At 39.7% G+C, this 21,238-nt stretch overlaps 1 protein-coding gene across 1 annotated transcript; it reads left to right on the forward strand.

Moving 5' to 3' along the window:
- The first annotated feature begins 14,797 nt into the window (after window positions 1-14,797).
- On the forward strand, window positions 14,798-20,908 carry PCDH9 (protocadherin 9). The gene is made up of 2 exons (XM_044072883.1): window positions 14,798-16,608; window positions 17,038-20,908. Exon 2 carries the CDS (start codon window positions 17,190-17,192, stop codon window positions 20,286-20,288), a length of 3,099 nt encoding a protein of 1,032 aa, XP_043928818.1. The 5' UTR covers window positions 14,798-16,608; window positions 17,038-17,189; the 3' UTR covers window positions 20,289-20,908.
- Window positions 20,909-21,238: the final 330 nt, after the last annotated feature.

Raw genomic sequence — 21,238 nt, forward strand, 5'->3', positions numbered from 1 at the left:
TACCAGAAATAAGCCCAGGACTTGCCGCAGAAAAAAATGCCATGTTGGCATCCTAAATTAAACAGGATATACAACAAAGGGAGAAAAAAGTATGGCAAAATACAGGAAGAGTAATTCCCATAGAGATAAAAACTCTCATATCAAAGTATGTAGGCAACTAAGAGGGCTAATTATGTCAGGCAAATCCAACTTTGAGATTAAGGTAGCCTCCCAGGTGAAAGATGTCAGAAACCTGAAGGGCAGCACACAGCAATGTGCTGAACTGATATTTAATGCAGCCTCATTCACTGAGCCTGGTAATATGGTGAACCTGTTATCAGACAATACACTTCCAATTTTACCTCCCTTTCACTCCCAATCATCTCCCCCAAAATATCCTTAAACATAATCATTCCAACTATGGCCAGGATGCATGTGCTGGCTGCACTCCATAAAGCCAAGAACACAGCCTCAGCAGGCCCTGGTAACATCCCGGATGCCTCCTGAATAGTCTAAAATATGACTTATCAGTATCCCTGGCATCATTATTTAACTATAGTCTTAAAACAGGCATTCTGCCACATGAATGGAGGACTGCAACAGTTATACCCTTTCATAAGGGAGGACCTTCAACAGATCCTGGAAATTACAGACCCATTAGTCTGACTAGTCTTATTTGCAAAGCCAAGGAAAGAATAATCATGAAAACTATCAACATGGACATAAGAGATCTCCAGACATCAAAGTTTGAAGGTCATGTTTACTGAATCTGCTGGACTTCCTTGAAAAGATCACTAAGATAATGGATGAGGGGAAAACGGTGTATACTGCCTACATATATCTGGCGAAGGCATTTAATACAATATCTCACTTGGTCATTGTCAACAAACTTATAGAGCAAGGTATAAATTATTTTATAACACACTGGATAGCTAGCTGGCTTACTAACAGGACCCAGGAGGTTGGAATCGGTGAGGTCACAAAGAAGCCAGTCATCAGTGGAATCCCCCAGGGTACTATACTAGGTATACTCCTTTTTGGTATCCACTTCTCAAATGTCAAAGTTATTGTCAAAGGACTCTGGCTAACCAAGTTTGCAGATGATTGCAAACTGTGAGTAGTCATTGAACCCCCCCCAACAAGAGAACACCCTTCAGGAAGTTCTAATACAGACAACAACTGGTGCCAAAGCTATGGCTTAAACCTCAATGCAAAGAAATGCGTTATCATACTTTTTGAAAAGTCTGCCATACCAGGTAACTATATCATCAATACAACACCCTCAAAAGTTGATTTACTAGTCAGGGATCTGGGAACACATATAGATAGTAACCTATCCTTCAGCCAACATGTGTCCAGGGTAGTAAGAAAATCCTTTTATGTTGCTCAGCTTATAAGCAAGGGCATGGCATCTAAGTCCAGAGTGGTCATCATACCATTGTACATGGCCCTCATCAGACCCATCATAGAGTATATTCACCCCTCTGTATGCACCTGGGTATACACATGCAGCAACTGGAATGTCAACAAAGGTTCCTTACAAAAAGAGTACAGGGAATAAACACACTGTCCTAGGCTGATTGTCTCAAAGGCTAGTCATTTTACTCAGTATCCTACAGATTTCTGAGAGGTGATCTTTGCCTGGCATACTAGGCATCCTTGGACCCTGTTTTGATGAGCCTTTTACATATCTACAAAACAAACAGCATCAAAACTATTAGATTAAAATATGTAAATTTTGCTTGTGACACAAATAAGACATGTTGGAGAGACACATATTTTTCTCAGAGAATTCCCATTCCCTGGAACAGGCTCCTCATCCCTGTGAAGAAGAATTCCTCCCTAGCCTAATTTAAGAACAACTGGAACCAATGGATGGGTAAATGTAAAACTACAATCCACTCTGCTACAGGCCCCATGAAGGTTCAGTGTCTCTCCAACCTAACACCACTCTTAAGTATTCAACTGCGGTACCACCTTTAACATTCTTATAAGAAAAGCACAGTCCGGGTCTGAACTGTCTGCAAACAGCTACAGTTAACTTTGAACCTAACACCACTCTAAAGTATTCAAATGTGGTACCACCTTTAACATTCTTATAAGAAAAGCACAGTCTGGGTCTGAACTGTCTGCAAACAGCTACAGTTAACTTTGAACCTAACACCACTCTTAAGTATTCAACTGCGGTACCACCTTTAACATTCTTATAAGAAAAGCGTAGTCCACGTCTGAACTGTCTGCAAACAGCTACAGTTAACTTTGAACCTAACACCACTCTTAAGTATTCAACTGTGGTACCACCTTTAACATTCTTATAAGAAAAGTGCAGTCTGGGTCTGAACTGTCTGCAAGCAGCTACAGTTAACTTTGAGTATGTGTCTACCTGTTTGAGCCAATATTCATTTTCCCCTGGAGAGCACTCTGCTTTGGCTGTAAGCAGCCCCCCCACCACCACCACCACTGCACACACACACACCTTCCACTTTCTCTTATTCCCTTCTGTTAGCAAATAGTATCCGTAACTGATCAGTACTGTGTGTTTGTTAATTTAAACTATGACCACAGTAGCCTACTGATACAAGGTTATCCTGTTTTTCCACCTGAGAAATTAAGAAATGACTTACAGTTTCAGAGCAGTCCTTGGTCAATTGTGATTGTTTCTTAACACATACTTGTCTTTGCTTTGTGATTGTTTCCAGCCCCTCATACAAGAACCTAACAGGGTCTCTACCCACTCCCCACCCTGCCCCTATTTCCTCCGCCCACCAGTGGTCCCACCTTTATTGCACTCAAACCCCTCCCATCTTTCCAATAGCCAACCACAGCGCTAACCCAACACTACCTATTCCATCTTCCCTCTGTCACACCTCCTCAACTAACATGTACAAGCATACCTTTCCTTTGCTCACTGCATGCACTCTCCTTGCATATCTTACATCCTACCAAAGCTCCATCATTCCCCCACTCAACCACTACCACTGTACTACTACTCACACCACCACTCATGTCTCACCCATACTCAGCTCCCCTCCCACCAGCTCAAGAACCATCCCTATGCACCCCCCACATATTCTGCCAACTAAATTACTCAAACGTAAAGCATCCCTACAACTTAACATAGTAACCCTCCCACCATACCTATTACCCACAGAGCACAATCATAAAGTTTCCCTTATAAACAAACACATTCAAAAACTGAGAAAACTAATAATCTCATGCATATCAAAACTAGCCCTAAGTGGAGACATCCACCCCAACCCTGGCCCTACCATCTCCAACCCCAATTCTCATAATCAGACTAGAAACCACAACTTTTCCCATATTACAGCCAATAGAAAGCCAAGTGACTTCCTTCTACCAAGCCTAAATATTAGAAGTCTATCCAACAAAGTCCATGAACTCCATGCCACCATAGACTTGTACTCCCCAGATATAGTCATCCTGACAGAAACCTGGCTAAAACCTCACATTACCAGTGAGCAAATACTCCCTACAGGTTACGGCATAGTAAGAGTAGACCGGCTAAACAAAAAAGGAGGTGGTGTAGCTATAATATTTAAACAGCATCTAAACATCCAGATCTTAACATCATCAGCTCCACAAATAGGCAATGAAGAAATAATATATACCAACCTCAAAATTAACCAAAACAAAACCATCAACATAATTGGATGCTACTTCCCACCTGGCTAAAACATCCCTCCACTAGAAAACCTCCTCAGCTGGTCTACCCACCATCTCCCCCAAGAAACTATCATCTTAGGTGATTTCAATATTGACTGGCAATCCTGTTCTGGCAACAATCCAACCCATCATGTACACTTTCATGGCTTTACCCAACTAGTCCAGTCACCAACAAGGATAAATAAAAACTCCAGCAAGCACACTACCCTGGATTGGATACTAGTCAGTAAGAGCCCCCAGTCATATATAACAGGCTGCTTATCAGATAGCCTCAGTGATCACTCCCCAACATTCCTACTCAAAAAATACCTATACCAAGCTAAACCTGTCATCTATCATCAAATACGTAAAAAAATAAACTTTAACCCACTCACATTCATCTCATCCCTCAAAGAATGTAACTGGCATGCTCTAAAGTACCTCAGTCTAGATGACGCAGTTGAATTTTTAATACTACCTTCCTGAACATCCTTAATTACCATGCCCCCATAAGATTTTCCAGAACCAAAGCACAACCCTCCCCATGGCTACAGAAAACCACTAAGTCAGAAATGAAAAACAGGGATAAAGCCTGGGAGCACTGGTGCAAAACCAAAACCCCCTCAGCTAGACAGAGATTCCTAGAACTACGCAATAGAGTCAAAAAGCTAATAAAACAGGACAAATTCCAATACTACCAGTCTGCCCTAGACTCCTCACAACACAGCCCCAAACAATTCTGGTCCTCCATAAACTCCATCCTCCACCCAGGTAAAGTCAGCACCCCTCCTCCTAACATCCCTCACTCCTCAGAAAATATTGCTACCTCATTCAACTCACACTTCACACAAACCATACTATCACTAGCTAAACAACACAACCCCCCTCCCCTCCAACCCACACCTTCAGCTAGTAATCTCCCCACTGCCTTCTCTTTTTCTCCTGTACCTACCTCCAACATAAAAAAACTCTTAACTAAACTTAAACCCACCAAATTAGCAGCAGACAACCTCCCAAGTGAATACCTACAAATCGCAGCTGATGCTCTGGCCTACCCAGTATCCATCTTGATTAACCGATCTCTGTCAGAAAGTTACATTCCCACACTGTGGAAAGTCTCACATATAATTCCTCTCCACAAAGGCAGACCCTCTGCAGAACTAACCAATTACCGCCCCATAGCTATTCTCTCTCCACTCTCCAAAATACTAGAGAGATGCATACACTCTCAGGTCTCAGACTACCTCCTTACTAACAACCTCCTTTCCAGTACTCAGCATGGTTTCCGACCAAACCATAGCACCATCACTGCCTTACTCTCCTTTACTAACACTATCATTCAGCATAAAAACAATGGCTATCTCTCCTCTGCTACTTTCCTAGACCTATCTAAAGCATTTGACATGGTCCCACACAAACAACGTATTTCTGTCCTCAATAACCTATCCTTCTCACAATCAGTCACCAACTGGTTTCAGAGTTACCTGTCTGACCGCCAACAATCCGTTGTATGGCAGAATGACATATCTCCCCAACTACCTGTCTCCATAGGGGTTCCCCAAGGATCCATCCTTGGACCCCTACTCTTCTCTGTTTACACCAATAATCTAGCCTCTGCCACCAAACATGGCACACTCATCCAATACGCAGATGACTCGACCATCATCTGCTCAGCCCAGTCCCTACCCAAACTGCAAAACGTCACACAGGAAGCCTTTTCCTCTGTTGAAACATGGTTATCTGATGCCCAATTAATACTCAACCCAAAAAAAACTAAACTACTCATCTTCCAACCCACCAAACATACTCAAAATAACTCTCACTTTAACATCACAGCAAAAGACAACACCACTATATACCCAACTGAACACACCAAATTGCTAGGAGTGGAAATAGACAATAAACTAAAATTTGACATTCACATATCCATGACCAGAAAAAAAGTCCACAAAAAACTAGGAGCATTATACAGAAATAAACAATTTCTCACCAAAGCAGCAAAGATTTCAATAGCAAATTCTCACCTTATCTCCACCCTACTTTATGCCTCTCCAATATATACCAACCTAAGGCAATGTGATCTAAACAAGCTAGAGACCTGCTACAACAAAATCGCCAAATTCGCCACAGGGGCATCCTACCATAGTCACCACTGTCTCTCACTTGCTGAACTGGGATGGCTTGAACTCCCTCACCTCCTTCAGTGGTATCAACTCTCACTCGCCCACAAACTAGTAAACCATCCACTAAATGTCCCATCCGTCCAGAATCTACTCCAACCCTATTGCACCACCAGACCACTAAGATCCAGCAACAAAAATCACTTGCATATCACTAAAGCCAATAACTCTGCTGGTGAAGCACTATTCTCTTGCGCCTTAGCCAAATTATGGAACTCACTCCCACCCACAATTACCTCTGTACCATCATGCACCCACTTCAAAACTTTACTAAAAGCACACCTAAAAACATGCTGGCTATGCCCTTGCAACTCCCACTCTAATATCATCCACCCCATCCAACTACTACCTTTCTTTCCACTCCTCTAACTGCCTTGATTATAGCAAGCTCAGATGCTCATAAGCCTAGCACTTATTATATAGCAGGAACTTCTCATTGTTACATTTGTTAATGCCTGTTATGTACTTCACAGATAAAGATTCTAGTTGTCTACTGATGTACTATGCTCTTCATCTGTAAATATGTTGTAAGAAATTTCTATGTTAAATTGTTAATCGCTATGTAATCCAATGTAACTACTTTCTGTTTATTTTACTGTGGAGCTTTTCTCCCCGGGCCTCCGCTGAAAATGGACTCACATCCAGTTGGACACTCCCGGTCAACAAATTTAAATAAATAAAAATAAATAAATAAATAAATTGAAAATTCACCCTGGTCTGGCCCTATGTTTATGATGGACAGAGGCAGTCAGTAAATCATGCCTATGTAAATCAAATGTGTGGGCTACATTTAGGTTGAATGGCTAGGGTTACACACCAACACCTATGAACCTATGAGCCAGTAACATCACTGTACCTCACTTTTAAAAGCAAATTGTCTCCTTATTACAGCAGGGGTACTCTATACCTGAATTATTTGATATTTAAGCTCTATAATTGCAAACATTGTCCACTCCTATCCTCCAAATCATATCACAGAGAAATCTGTTAGTCCCTACAATATAGAACTGACACTTTCTTCACACTAATCAAACCAGCCTTCTCAAAAAACTGTTACATGGAACACCCTTCCAGAATTAATTAGAAAACAGTGATATAAAAGAATATAAAAAAAAGTTATTGCAACACCTTAGCAATGAGTATTAATGAATTTGGTATCAGAATGGATAAGAAATAAGCACAGAGCAAAATTATAACAAATGCTAATAGACATACTGACATGATTATTTTTCTGAAGTAGTTGTTCCATTAATAGTTACTGTATATGTGCAAATATTGCAATATATCTTCCATGTTATAGATCTGAAAATGAATCCACAACTGTTCTATATATGCACATGTGAAGGCAAACACTGCAATTGTTCAGGTAAGATACAAGACTGATATTCTGTAATACAATTACTGGATTTTTGTGTTTTGTTTTTTATTAAACTACTGCAACAATGCTTCTTATCTAATTAACAATTACAATTTGAATCAATAAGCTGTAATTGTTTATAGTAAAACTATGCAGATGATCTCAAAGCCTTATTCCACTTCTTAAAATAATGCAGGTTACTGAGAAGTGATCTCTGCTTTGTGTATAGAGCTTCAACACACCCTGTTTTGTCAGACCTGTTACATATTAACAAGTCTTATGGAATCATAAATACCCACTCAAGGGATCTCAGTCTCTTTTGCAAAATAAATTGAATATGTTGGAGGGATAGGTTTGCATCATAGACAGTATGGCATCTATGAAGCCATGTTTCACTTTTCATAAAATAAAGCTCTTCTCTTACTCTATTTAAATATAATTTGGATGACTGGATGGGTAACCACAAATTTACCCATAGTCTAACACCCCTTTTCCTCATGGATAGGGTAAACATGTAAATGCCCCAACATATCCTTGTCAGGCCTATGTCTGTGCTATTAGTAAGAAAAATATAATGGCTAACAACTACCGTGAGGAATGAAAGGCTAGACTTCTTGAGATCCTCACAGATCAATAGCCTAGTAAGTACCTATGAACCTTTACACAGTAAATCCAATTAAATTTGTCATACATTCCAGGCAAGGATGGCTCTCAGATGAATGTGGAACACTAAATATAGTCTGATGCCATTCTTTTACATCTTTTGTTTTTTTTTTTTTTTTTTTGGTTTTTTGGTTTTAGTGTTGAAAAACAAATTAATATATATGGGTATACCATAAGATAGAAACTTACAGAAATAGATGTGCCATTCAAAAACATTTTTCAGATCTTGTACAGACTGCTTATAATACAACAGTAATGGCACACATGAAGATAATACCAGGATTAATTGGTGTAACAGCAGTCACTATGAAGACATTCGATAGCTTGTAGTATAGCTGGGGTTCTTGTATTATGTAAAATGATAAAAGGTCCTACACTGGTTGCCATGGTGCATCACTTTACGATATAGAGATTTGTGAAAGCACTCTGCCAGCCACAATAAAGCATGACAACTGGCACCAGCTTTATTTCAGTCTGTGCTTTCTGAATGAAGTATAGCAAAGTACACAGTAAATGAACATCCTGGCGTGTCAGGCATGCTTGGTAAAGAGGGGGCTACAGGGTTGCAACGACCATTTCAGCACACATCTCACAACTGTGGTTCTGAAAGCTCCACCGACACTTTCCTTTGCCTGTCTATATTAACATTTCACATATAGATAGGGGTGCAGACATTTCGTTGCTTTAACGCTTTCAGTGCAATATGGTGCTGCTGTCCAAAATTTAATGCACTTCACCGCTACTGATGGTGTGAAAACTGCATGCTTGATGTAGTATCTCTTAGAATCACTATTTAAGGTGGCACAGTATTATAATTCACATGTATCTTTGGGGCAAATCAGGAACTCTGTCATATAAGCCCCTTGGTAGAGCTGCTTTTTGTTTTACTGTTAATATGCATGATTGCACAGTATTACCTGTGTGCAGCTTACCAGCACTGCACACAGTCCTCTATTCTATTGAATGGCATTACTCACAAAATCCCAGTATATCTAGTTACTTATCTGGATTTTGTTTGTCTGTTCCAGAAAGCTAATCTCTTGTAACAAGACAGGCAATTTATCACAGACAAATTGAATAACTTTTCATTCACTGAACAAAACTGATAGAAACGTAATAAAAGTCAGTTTTGGTCCAAAGAGTCGCTTAGTTTGCATCAGAGAGCAAACTATATTCATGTGTCCAAGATGTGCACCTCTCTTAAGTTGATTATACTTAAGTAGTGAGATAAAACACACAATCTCCCACACCCAAACAAAAGTGGAACCACTGGGGAAGCAGCATGGAGAAAGACATAAAGGTCTGGTTCTTTCAAGAAACAGATATTAAATTAAAAATGCTATTCAAATAATCTATAAACTTGCACTGTAACATGAAACAAACATAAAACAGAGGTTGCACTACATCACATCTAATAAACTATGCATAATTTAGTGTATAACTTTCAAAACACAATAGGTATTGCAACAACATATCAAAATGCCATTAACACTTAAACATCTAGCAACAGCACATGGAGAACAATGAGCAACAGTGCTTTTTGAAATGTGTCTCTCTTTCATGTAAATAATGAAATAAATTAGCATACCCTGAGGTACATTTATGATGCATAATGGAATTCAGTTTCGAAGCAAAAACATAGTTTAACACTCAGTGTTGATACCAGCCATAGAATGCAATGCAAGCCTGATACCTCTACACATAAACAAATACTTTTTTATCAACATACGTTAAAAATGCCATTGTTAGCTATTGCATCAACAGTTTCCAAACCACAAGAAAAAATAAGAAAATCTCCATATAATTAAAGGTTAAGAAATATGTAAGACAGTGTCTTGTGCTTGTGGAAAAAAGAAACGTTGCATGCCTTAGGATTTAAAAGCATTGTGTTGCATTTTTGTAAGACAGAACGCCAAAAGTTTTGCAAGAAATGTGGAAACTCAGCAGAATAACGTGGAGCCAGCTGCTTCACATACTGAAACCAACTTCATTCTCTTGCCACTCTCGTGCCAGTTTATGGCAGGGGTGCAGGAGTGCAAGTGTATGTGCTAATGTCGGGTGTCTTTAACTAGCCCATCGTAACCTGCCAGGTTAATCTGGTACACAGTTTGCAGCCACTGAAAGTAAAACGTTCCTGTTATCTGTGATACCGTGCCTAGTAAAAACTTTAGCTTACTATACAGTAACATGGATAGCTATCGAGATAGGTAGACTGAAAAATAACAACCCCGTTTCTGCATTTAGAGTTTTTTGGGGTTTTTTTTACCCAGAAAGTTGAATATACTGAATATGGGAATAAAACAAATTAAATTACGAGTCATGCATATCTTTCAATCTCTTGGAGCAAGAAATGTGGACAACGACCAACAAAATGGGGGGGGGGGGGCAAAGGCTAAAAAATAGGGACATATTTTAAATATTGCTCTTTTAAACTTGACGAGTTGCTAGAGTAACCACATCTGAAGGATATGAAGACTGAATCTGAAACGTATGTCATTATTTAGTGACTTCAGTCATCCCAGTGAATTCCCAGAAAAAAAAACACATTTTATGAAGAACAGGCCAAAAATCTGGACATTCTGGAAAAAGCTGGACAGTTGAGAGGTGTGAGTCAGAGATCGATGTGTCATGAGCTGTATTCAGAAACCCCCAAGACATCCGAAAGTCTGGTTTCTCTGTACCAGGTGAGCACAAACACTGTTGTTTCCCATTGCAGGAAGATGTTATGTTAGCCTTCTCAGACGTATAGGCTTGCCAGAAATGTAATTAGTGGATGCCAAGAACCGAACGCTGAGGTTTTGGATAACTCCTTCTAGACTGGCATTATTTTAGGTGACGTGCCAACAATAATCAATTTACTGTGTGGCATATTTATTTTATAGGTTAGTTGATGCCTTCTGCCTTCACACTGTAAATCTTACCAATCCCCAAAATGCAACGTCATCTTCTAATACCCCCCTCCCCATCAGTGCCACTCATTTGACAAGAACTGACAATACCTATTAGCCAGCATGCTGTGTAGTAACCTGTTAGTATTTTGCAAGCCGTAAATATTTGGTGTAGTGAACGTTCAAGATGTTATTCCCCCTGATTGCGTCATTTCCACGTCTTTGAAGTAATCCTTAGTACGGTTATAGCTACCTTTTGTTTACCTTGTCTTCCGTTGTTGGAACTGTATTTAAAATGCTAATTAGTTACAAGCAGCATTTCATCATTTAAATGCGAGTGCAGACTTACTGTGGTCGAGGAGGCTATACTAATACAAGGAACACCGCAATGCTGTTAAAGGAGTCGGTGCATTTCTCCACAGTGCCCTCTTGATGGCGCTGTTTACTACAGCAAAGCACTTTCCTGCAGCTGTAACGTGGCGCGACTGCTTACCGAAAACCACTGTATCGATGATGTTTCTGGGTCACCGCTCCAAGTCCTGGAGAGGTGGGCAACTAAAAAGAAATTCACTGGCGTGTATTTTTAGTAAGCGAGGTTGTTGACGTGTTGCGAATGTAGTATTGAAGTGTCTGAAAAATTCACTGTACGCCACAATATGAGTAAAATCCCTCTTCTGCATACTGAGAAGTTTGAGGCTATTTATTATCCCGGAATGTATGGTTGGTATCTGTAACTTCCAAAAGTGCTGACCGCAGTTCAACGGCAAGGAGCAGTGTTTAAGGCTACCTACTTCACTATAGTAGCCCAGTCTTATACAAAGGGTTTTTTAATTACAGACTGGTGCGCTTACAGAAGTGGATGTGCTTAAATAACGGTTGCAGGGCGTTTGTTTTCTATTTTAAGTTGTCAGTTTGAACTTTTACCTGTCTTAGTAGGTGAATGATGCACATGAACACACAGAAGCACGCACACTAATGTACGCACGCATACATACAGCCATATAAACTCATGCGGTCGCACGCAACAAAATCACACAAATACACACGCACTCACAAGGGCGCCCACAGACACAGGCTCGCGCACACACACACACACACACACAATCTTCATTTTCCAAAAACTAGACTAATTTGGGCAGCGGCGTCTGCAGCTCTCTTTCTTTTACCACTGGACTGGACAAATAGATGTGGGGGAAAAAACTTGTGTGTGTGTGTGTGTGTGTGTGTGTGTGTGTGTGTGTGTGTGTGTGTTGCGAGCAGTAGTGTATGCGTACTTCAATTTATTTATTTTCATAGTTTATTAGATACAGATGTGTGTGTGTGTGGGTGGTGAATTGACTAAGAGCGTGTGTGTGTGTGTGTGTGTGTGTGTGATAGAGAGAGGACCGGGTCGGCTTTTCTCACAGCATTGTAAGCTGATGAGTGGCTATAAACAAAACTATTGGTGTAAATCTTGTTCTGTTTTGGATTGATTTATTTTTCCATGAAACTCTTATTTCTTGTATTTTTATTCCCGTGAGGAAGGACGGTGTTTGCACTATATAGAATGTGTGGGTACATGAATCAGACTAGCTTGAGTTTTGAAGGCAGCTTTGATTACTCTATCTGCCACATTCCGTATTTCTTCTAGGCAGATTCTACAGGAAATGAGATGGTGCCCTCAGATATCGATGTGATATGTCCTCAGTAGTTTTAAAGACGTTCTTAGTGATGCATTCTTCTTTACTATTAAGTGCCTGCTATCTCCCTAACAAGACATCTTCATCTGACAAACTGCGCTCTCTCTCTTTCATCTGTTTTCCTCTCTTCTTCCATTGTGCAAACACTTGTAAAATAGCCAGCTAGAAACTCATTCATCTAGCTTAAACGTTCACTGCCTCCACCTGTTCCTGCATCCGAGGGGGTTAGTAGGAGACATCAGCTAGAAAAGTTCTATTATTATGATGGCGGGCAGTAATAGTCATATTTTAATCCTGCCCAGAACTTCGCAAGTGGGTTACAGGAAAGTATAAAACTCTATTGTTAAATAAATTAATATAAACATGTAGCTCACATTGAATGGGCGTATATCTGCATGGACATCTCTCTCAAATTTTGCAGGCAAGAAACAAACACCCCTACTTTGAAGTGAACTTGTAGAGCAGCTGTAATAGTAACAAAAACGTTTTATTTAAAAGAAAAGAAAACAGCGTCAGCAGCTTCAGAGTTGCAGACATTGCAGGTTATATACTTCAGCTGAACAAATTCGTCTTAACTGTGCGCTACCTGAAGCAGCGTCGTTGTGGGACTGCGACATACTTCTGAACTGTCCAGATTTTTGCAGAACGTCCAGCATTTTCCTCTTATGTCTTGTCAGTTCCTCTTAAAATGTTTGGCTTTCTGGCAAAACATTAAGGATTTAAGTAATTAAATAATGACACACACTTGAGTTTCAGACTTTATATCCTTTAGAAAAAGCATGCTGATACAAAACCTGTTATTCTATCAACTTTATAAGTTTGTAAGAGCAATATTTAAAATGTGTCCCCATTTTTGGGCATTTTCCCCACCAGTATGTCACACTTTATTCAGATTTCTTGAGCTAAGAGGTAGAAAATAATGGACTGCAGTGTGTGTGTTTGCTCGTTCGTGCGCACACATTTGGGCTTGTTGTACCTACAAGGGATGCAGGCTGACCATCAATTCTTTACTTAATCAGGCACGTTAGTATGTTATCACTGGCTGTTGGTAATCTGTCTAAACACGCTTTGGTGCTGCTTTGATCCTGGCATTGTAAAAAAGTCTCCCTTTAAGTATATAAGCCTTAGCCTGCCACTACTGTAAGTAAAATGTGCATTTCGAATATAGGAATGCCTAACTGACCAGCACCTCTATCATCTAAACCGTGTGTATACAGGATAAAGTGCGTGTGTGCGTGCGTGGGGCTCTGTTGTAAGCAGTCCGTGTGTTGGATAACAATACCTGATAAAAAATGTACTGCATCATTTTTTATTGACATAAATGTTCACACTAGCAAATCAGATGACTACAAAAGTTACAACACTGCCATCTTTTAATAGACCACTCTGTGCAAAAACTGTTAATACCACAAAGAAAACGTTACACCTCCCACAATACAGAATAATTCCCCAAAACTTGGCGCTACAGAAAGCTTCAAGAATGAATGCTTAGGAGAGCGCATTGCTGGATAACCGCTCCATGCAATTATTTTAAGGATGTGCTCTAAAACATTGCAGGAGACTGCGATACAAACTCTTCAATGTGGTGCGGCGCAACATGAGCATTACTTACTGTTAGCTGGGAGTCGCTGTATTCTGTACAAGGTAAGCAGCTTGAGAGGGATTTAATGGTTGGATTAGAAGACAAAAGTAATAGGAGAGCTATAAAGGCTATATAGACAAAAATGTAAGTAATAGGAGAGTTATGCAGACAAAAAAAACCGCCTCTCATGAACAAGAAGCATAAAACTGTTTCACCCAAGGTATTTCAAACCAACAAGTAATTGGTTGAAGTTGTACATTGCCAAGTGCCAAACAATTTGACAGTGACATTTAAATTCTAAGTTTAGCCACCGTGTTGAGCCTTAAAAAATTGTCTTAACATGAGCAAAAAGAAAGCTGATATACCATCGTTGCTGACGCATGAATTGTAGCTGTGGCAGTCGAGTCCAAACTCAAAACAACTGGAAACGCGGGCGTTTTTATTATTATAAATTTTATTTTGTATGTACGTATGTCTTTGTGCAAATAACTTTACGCAAGTAATGTTTCCTAAACGAAGTAAACCCAGTCTAACTCCTTATTTTGTCAGAATAATTATGATAAACGTCTTCATAATACAAATAAAAAAAAATGTTTTTATTGGGTTTTACATGAAAGGGTGGGGGATTAGAAACTGCTGCGCTTATTGTCAGTGCTCTTTACTAGATACTAAGAAGAAATGCCTTCCGGAGCATTTGCATTAGCTTGCTCCTGTGCTGTCATCGGCACCAGACAGAAAGATGAGACTGCGACTTCACAACCTGCACACTTCAAATTACAGCTCTGAAAGTGAAGTGCGTTCTGCATGCATCCCGTAAACGCAGAGGATGCTGAGGGGACAGACACTGATTGCAAGGAAAGGATAAGGATGGCAGGCGGGGAGAAAAACAGTGAAATTGCATTTCCAGTTCGTTGGTAAACTCCTTCAGGAAAACAGGACCGTTAACAGTTAAAGATAATGCAAATGAATTAAGTAAACCAAAAGGAAGGAACGCCGGCTTTGCTAAGAGGAGAAAGAGGACAGACAAACGGAAAAACAGTGAACACACTAATTCGTAGTGGGCTCCTGCCTGGATTAGGCTGGGATAACGGTACAGCTATCTTCCTCTCCTGAGCTCCAAGGCTGCACTGCCTCTTGACATTAGCCTGCAGCTTATTAACTATTCCGCACTACTTTGACATTCCTTCATTGACACGCTGAAGATCCAATCCTGTGTTGGGGGTCCTCCTTCCTTGGCACTGTGCCAACACATGCACTCCAATAAGATCAATAAGAGGCAGGACCACATACATGCCTACACCCCCCTTTAGGCTCTGAGAGAGTTATAACAAGAAATTCAGTTCAGAGTGAAGGAGAGGGGGAGACTGAAGATAGGAGCCGAGGAAGAAGAGCGAGGCATCGCCGGCGTTTATGAAGACAGCCATCGGATTATAGTGCACCTACAAGCTCCAAACCACAAGGAGTATAGTATAATGAGATTCAGTTAATTGCAGAAGACAAGTTTTGCCCGTTCAGTGATGTAAAGAAGAGAGGTAAAGCTTTGCACACATAGGTGTGCAGCAGATGTTAGATGCTCTCGCTGCACCGAATAGCACTGCTAGGGGTTTGCTTCAGGACCAGATACTGGGTTTAACATTTCTACTGGAAGATGCTTACCTTATCGGTTGCATATTTTTGATACAGTGGAATGACCTGTAACGCAGACTATATCCCGAGGAGTGTTGTTTTCGCAAAGGATGCATTGGGTTTTGAGCATCTGAGGTAACATGCAGTTGACATTATTCTTGAGAAGAGATTACTTTACCACAAACAACAGTGCAACAGGGAGAGTAGGGTTTTGGTGCAAGCTGCAAAGTTCCACACGTACACAACGGCTTTCCCATTTGCTGTTGTAATGCTTCTGAGGGACAGGATTGCTTTACATGTCCAGATCACCACCATTCACCTATGTCACTCCATTGGAACTAATCACTGACACAGGCTGCCCTTCAACTAATGCGGACAAAACTAGTGCCGAGCCGTTAATGTGATAACTGGAACAAGGTACACCGGTTGTTTGGGTCATTTTGCACCAGCATTTTTTCCTGATCAGTAAGTGAAGGACCCCGGCAGATGCACACAGTACCTGCTATATTAGTCTGCAGCATACATATCTGGCAGCTGTTAATAACATTCTGTGGGAAGATGTCTGGTTAGGCAGATCGATTGTGTGTCTGTTTCAGAAAAGGGGGCTATACGCATATGCATTTTTAATGTGCTTAACCTGTTCTAAATTCTTAATAAGTTGGCAAGAAGCTGATATTTTATTGTTTTCTGGTGAGCGGTTTTTATTCAAAATCTATAGGATAGAGCAGAATTAATTGTAATGGAATAGCAACTACCCGAGCAACACAAAAGTGTCTTCATCACTGGGCAACATGCACAGAAGTACAGGAATCTAAAGCAGAGCACCTAATGCATCACGCCAGCTTCATTTCTCGTTTTATTGGGAACTAATGTCAAGTCATAAAGAAACCCTGGATTTAAATCAGGATGAACACAGGAGGCAGGAAAAGGTACCAAAGAAATTGATGAGTTCTGCTAGCCCAGCTCTCGGATAAGACACATAAATCAGTCAGTAAGTACAATGCCTTCTTTACTCTAAATATTTTGTCTTTATATTGCACATTATTACTTCTGTATGCTCGGTAATCTCGTTTCATTTCGGGGACCATAATGCAAACGAGACATCTGCACGATAATGAAGCAGTTTTACACACACACACACACACACACACACACACACACACACACACACACACACATCTGCCTTTCTAGCTATCTGTCTATCTATATAGTCGATATTACGATAAAACAAAACAAAAAAAATCACGTGTGGTTTTAAATGCATAGGTCAGTTGTGGTTAAGGGGCTTAGCTGACGTTTTACAATACTTTTGATAATGTACTTTAAATAGATAATGCTACACAGAAATTACAAACTTTATAATGTGTGTATTTTTTTGTATTTAAATTACACGATTAAGAAAATTCTCATTTGTTTATAGGGCCATGTTGACAGCTGTTATCTGGAAATAAGAAAAGTATTGCATCCTGCAGTGTACACACAATTTACCTGGCAGACTATCCATTATTTCCTTCAGGAAGAATTTATATCTCCAAATAGTCTTACATAAATAATAATTGCAAATCTATTATCATGGACCTACGAAATTTTTACTTGTTGGCTGCACTGATTGCCTGCTTAAGGCTGGATTCTGCAATCGCTCAAGAACTTACTTACACTATAAGAGAAGAACTGCCTGAGAATATACTGATAGGAAATATACCAAAGGACCTAAATATTTCTCACATTAATGCTGCTACTGGAAGCAGTGCTAACTTAGTGTACAAACTAGTTGCTAAGCCTGGTGATACCCCTTTGGTCAAAGTGTCAGGTAATACCGGAGATTTGTATACAACAGCCAATAAAATCGACAGGGAAAAGCTTTGTGGAGGTTCTGCAAACAATGAAGAAAAGGAGTGTTCCTTTGAGCTTGAAGTGGTTATCCTACCAAATGAGTTTTTTAGACTTATCAAAATTAAAGTAATTGTCAAGGATGCAAATGACAATGCCCCAATGTTTCCCTCATCTGTCATTAACATTTCCATACCTGAAAATACTCTGATCAACAGCCGATTCCCAATACCATCAGCTACAGACCCAGACACAGGATTTAACAGTGTACAGCATTATGAGTTGTTAAATGGACAGAGAGCATTTGGGCTGGACATTGTAGAAACCAGTGAAGGAGAAAAGTGGCCTCAACTAATTGTTCAACAAAACTTGGATAGGGAACAGAAAGATACTTATGTGATGAAAATCAAGGTGGAAGATGGAGGAACTCCCCAAAAATCTAGCACTGCTATTCTTCAGGTCACTGTTAGTGACGTTAATGATAACAGACCACTTTTTAAGGAAAGTCAGGTTGAAGTATATATACCAGAAAATGCACCTGTAGGTACCTCTGTTGTTCAGCTCCACGCAACTGATGCAGACGTAGGCAGCAATGCTGATATAAGATATACATTCAGCGCTCAGGTTTCTCCAGCTACTAAAAGGCTGTTTACAATGAACACCACTACTGGACTTATAACAGTTCAGAGAGCTCTAGATCGAGAGGAAACATCAATACACAAAGTGACAGTGCTTGCTAGTGATGGTAGTTCTACACCTGCTCGTGCTACTGTTACAATTAATGTTACAGATGTAAATGATAACTCTCCAAACATTGATCTAAGATACATTATAAGTCCTATCAATGGCACAGTTTACTTGTCAGAAAAAGACCCTGTCAATACAAAAATTGCTCTAATAACGGTTTCAGATAAGGATACTGATATGAATGGCAAAGTCATTTGTTTTATTGAAAAAGATGTCCCCTTCCACTTAAAGGCTGTTTATGATAATCAGTTCTTATTAGAGACATCCTCTATGCTTGACTATGAAGGGACCAAAGAATATACCTTTAAGATTGTTGCCTCTGACTCTGGAAAGCCTAGTTTAAACCAAACTGCACTTGTTAGAATAAAATTAGAAGATGAAAATGATAACCCTCCAATTTTTAGTCAGCCTGTTATTGAGTTGTCAGTTTCTGAAAACAACCGACGTGGCCTATACTTAACTACTATCAGTGCCACAGATGACGACAGTGGGAAAAATGCAGAAATTGTTTATCAACTTGGCCCTAATGCCTCTTTCTTTGATTTAGACAGGAAGACAGGGGTTCTGACAGCATCCAGAGTTTTTGACAGGGAAGAACAAGAGCGTTTCATCTTTACTGTTACAGCTAGAGATAATGGAACACCTCCACTTCAGAGTCAAGCTGCTGTCATTGTAACTGTCCTGGATGAAAATGATAATAGCCCCAAGTTTACACATAACCACTTTCAATTTTTTGTGTCGGAAAATTTACCAAAATACAGTACAGTGGGAGTAATAACAGTGACTGATGCAGATGTTGGGGACAATAAAGCTGTGATACTTTCCATTCTAAATGATAATGAAAACTTTGTTTTAGATCCCTACAGTGGCGTCATAAAATCAAATGTTTCTTTCGATAGAGAGCAGCAAAGTTCTTACAGCTTTGATGTCAAGGCTGTGGATGGTGGTCAGCCCCCACGTTCTTCAACAGCAAAAGTAACAATTAATGTAATGGATGTGAATGATAACAGTCCAGTTGTTATATACCCACCTTCCAACACATCCTTTAAGGTAGTGCCCTTGTCTGCCATTCCAGGCTCAGTGGTTGCAGAAGTCTTTGCAGTGGATGTTGACACTGGGATGAATGCTGAACTTAAATATACTATCGTCAGTGGAAATAACAAGGGCTTGTTTCGTATTGATCCAGTAACAGGTAATATAACTCTTGAGGAAAAGCCATCCATAAATGACGTGGGACTACACCGCTTAGTAGTCAACATAAGTGATTTAGGATACCCCAAATCTCTGCATACCCTTGTCCTGGTCTTTTTGTATGTCAATGATACCATTGGCAATGCTTCCTACATTTATGAACTAATACGAAGGACCATGGAAACACCGCTGGACAAAAACATAGGAGAAAGTAACCAGCCTTATCAAAATGAAGACTACCTTACAATAATGATTGCTATAGTAGCAGGAGCTATGGTAGTCATTGTCGTTATATTTGTCACCGTTCTTGTGAGGTGTCGCCATGCGTCAAGGTTCAAGGCTGCACAGAGGACAAAACAAGGAGCTGAATGGATGTCTCCAAATCAAGAAAATAAGCAGAATAAGAAAAAGAAAAGGAAGAAAAGAAAGTCACCAAAAAGTTCTCTTCTTAACTTTGTTACAATAGAGGAATCCAAAACAGATGATCCTGTTCGAGAGCCAATTAATGGGAGCATAAGTCTTCCAGCTGAGCTTGAAGAACAAGGTATAGGAAGGTTTGACTGGGGTGCAGCTCCACCATCTACCTTTAAACCTAGCAGTCCTGATCTAGCTAGGCATTACAAATCTGCCTCTCCTCAGTCAGCATTTCACCTTAAGCCGGATACTCCAGTGTCAGTGAAAAAGCACCATGTCATCCAAGAACTCCCACTGGACAACACCTTTGTTGGGGGTTGTGACACTCTCTCAAAGCGCTCTTCCACTAGCTCAGATCACTTCAGTGCCTCAGAGTGCAGCTCCCAGGGTGGCTTCAAGACAAAGGGCCCATTACACAGCAGACAGGTAAAGGAGCACTTTTACTGGTCTATAAGTACGACTTACAAGTGCCCAATCAGCCAGTATTAAAGTGCTGCTGTAGCTTTTATTGTTGTCTTCTTTGGATTTGTTTCCAATTGTAAGTGCTTAGCTCATTTTTCTGCACTTTTTCTGAAAGGCCTGGTTATTCAAAGTGATTGTCATAAAAATGATGCCAATATCAAAAAACAATCATATTGCTATTATGCCCTGATATTAGGATGATTTATAATGCTGGTGACTGATTACTGCTTGCAGATATATTGTTACATGTTAGCATTGTAATCCTTTAAGTGAGTGCTGCTAATTGGTCAACTGAATAATTGCCGACATTTCCAACTCACTTTATTATGTTTTGCTCAGGGCATGCACTTCTTTCAGCTATGGCAGCTGTATTTATTAAGTATTCACATGAGACTACTGATTTAGTCTGACAAAAAGAAAATACAGCTAAATGCATTTCATTTAATATGAAGATTCTGTATGCACACAAAATTAATGTGAGAGTTAAACATAGTATGAACACACACACACACACACACACACACACACACACACTCACATTAAGTGCTTGAAAAGTGAAAAGGGAGGCATGAACTTTTAAGTGTGTTTTCTTAAAGATGAATATGGCTAGGCATCTAATGGTCCTCACGATTGATTGCCTAGTGTTGTTGCTATGTTTATATATATATATATATATATATATATATCTCTATATACATACTTATAGAGAGAAAGGTAATGAAAGAAAAGAAAAATAGCATTTTATTTTATCCATCAGACAAAATTGAGCTAATAAAAAGGCTATAAAAAGTGGCAGTCAGAAGTTTACAGTTGTACTTTTTTGTTAGCATTAATATGTACTTTATCATCTTAAACACATAATATATTCCTGAATAATATTGTTGCCATACAGCTTCTAAAACTCAATTAAATTATGCAATAAAACTTTCCATGAGGTAAAAAAATATTTTAAGAGTCCATGCATATTCAACCCATCC

The sequence above is a fragment of the Protopterus annectens genome, chromosome 5.part1 (genome assembly GCF_019279795.1).
Source record: "Protopterus annectens isolate FY-2018-M chromosome 5.part1, PAN1.0, whole genome shotgun sequence".
NCBI lineage: Eukaryota > Metazoa > Chordata > Ceratodontiformes > Protopteridae > Protopterus > Protopterus annectens.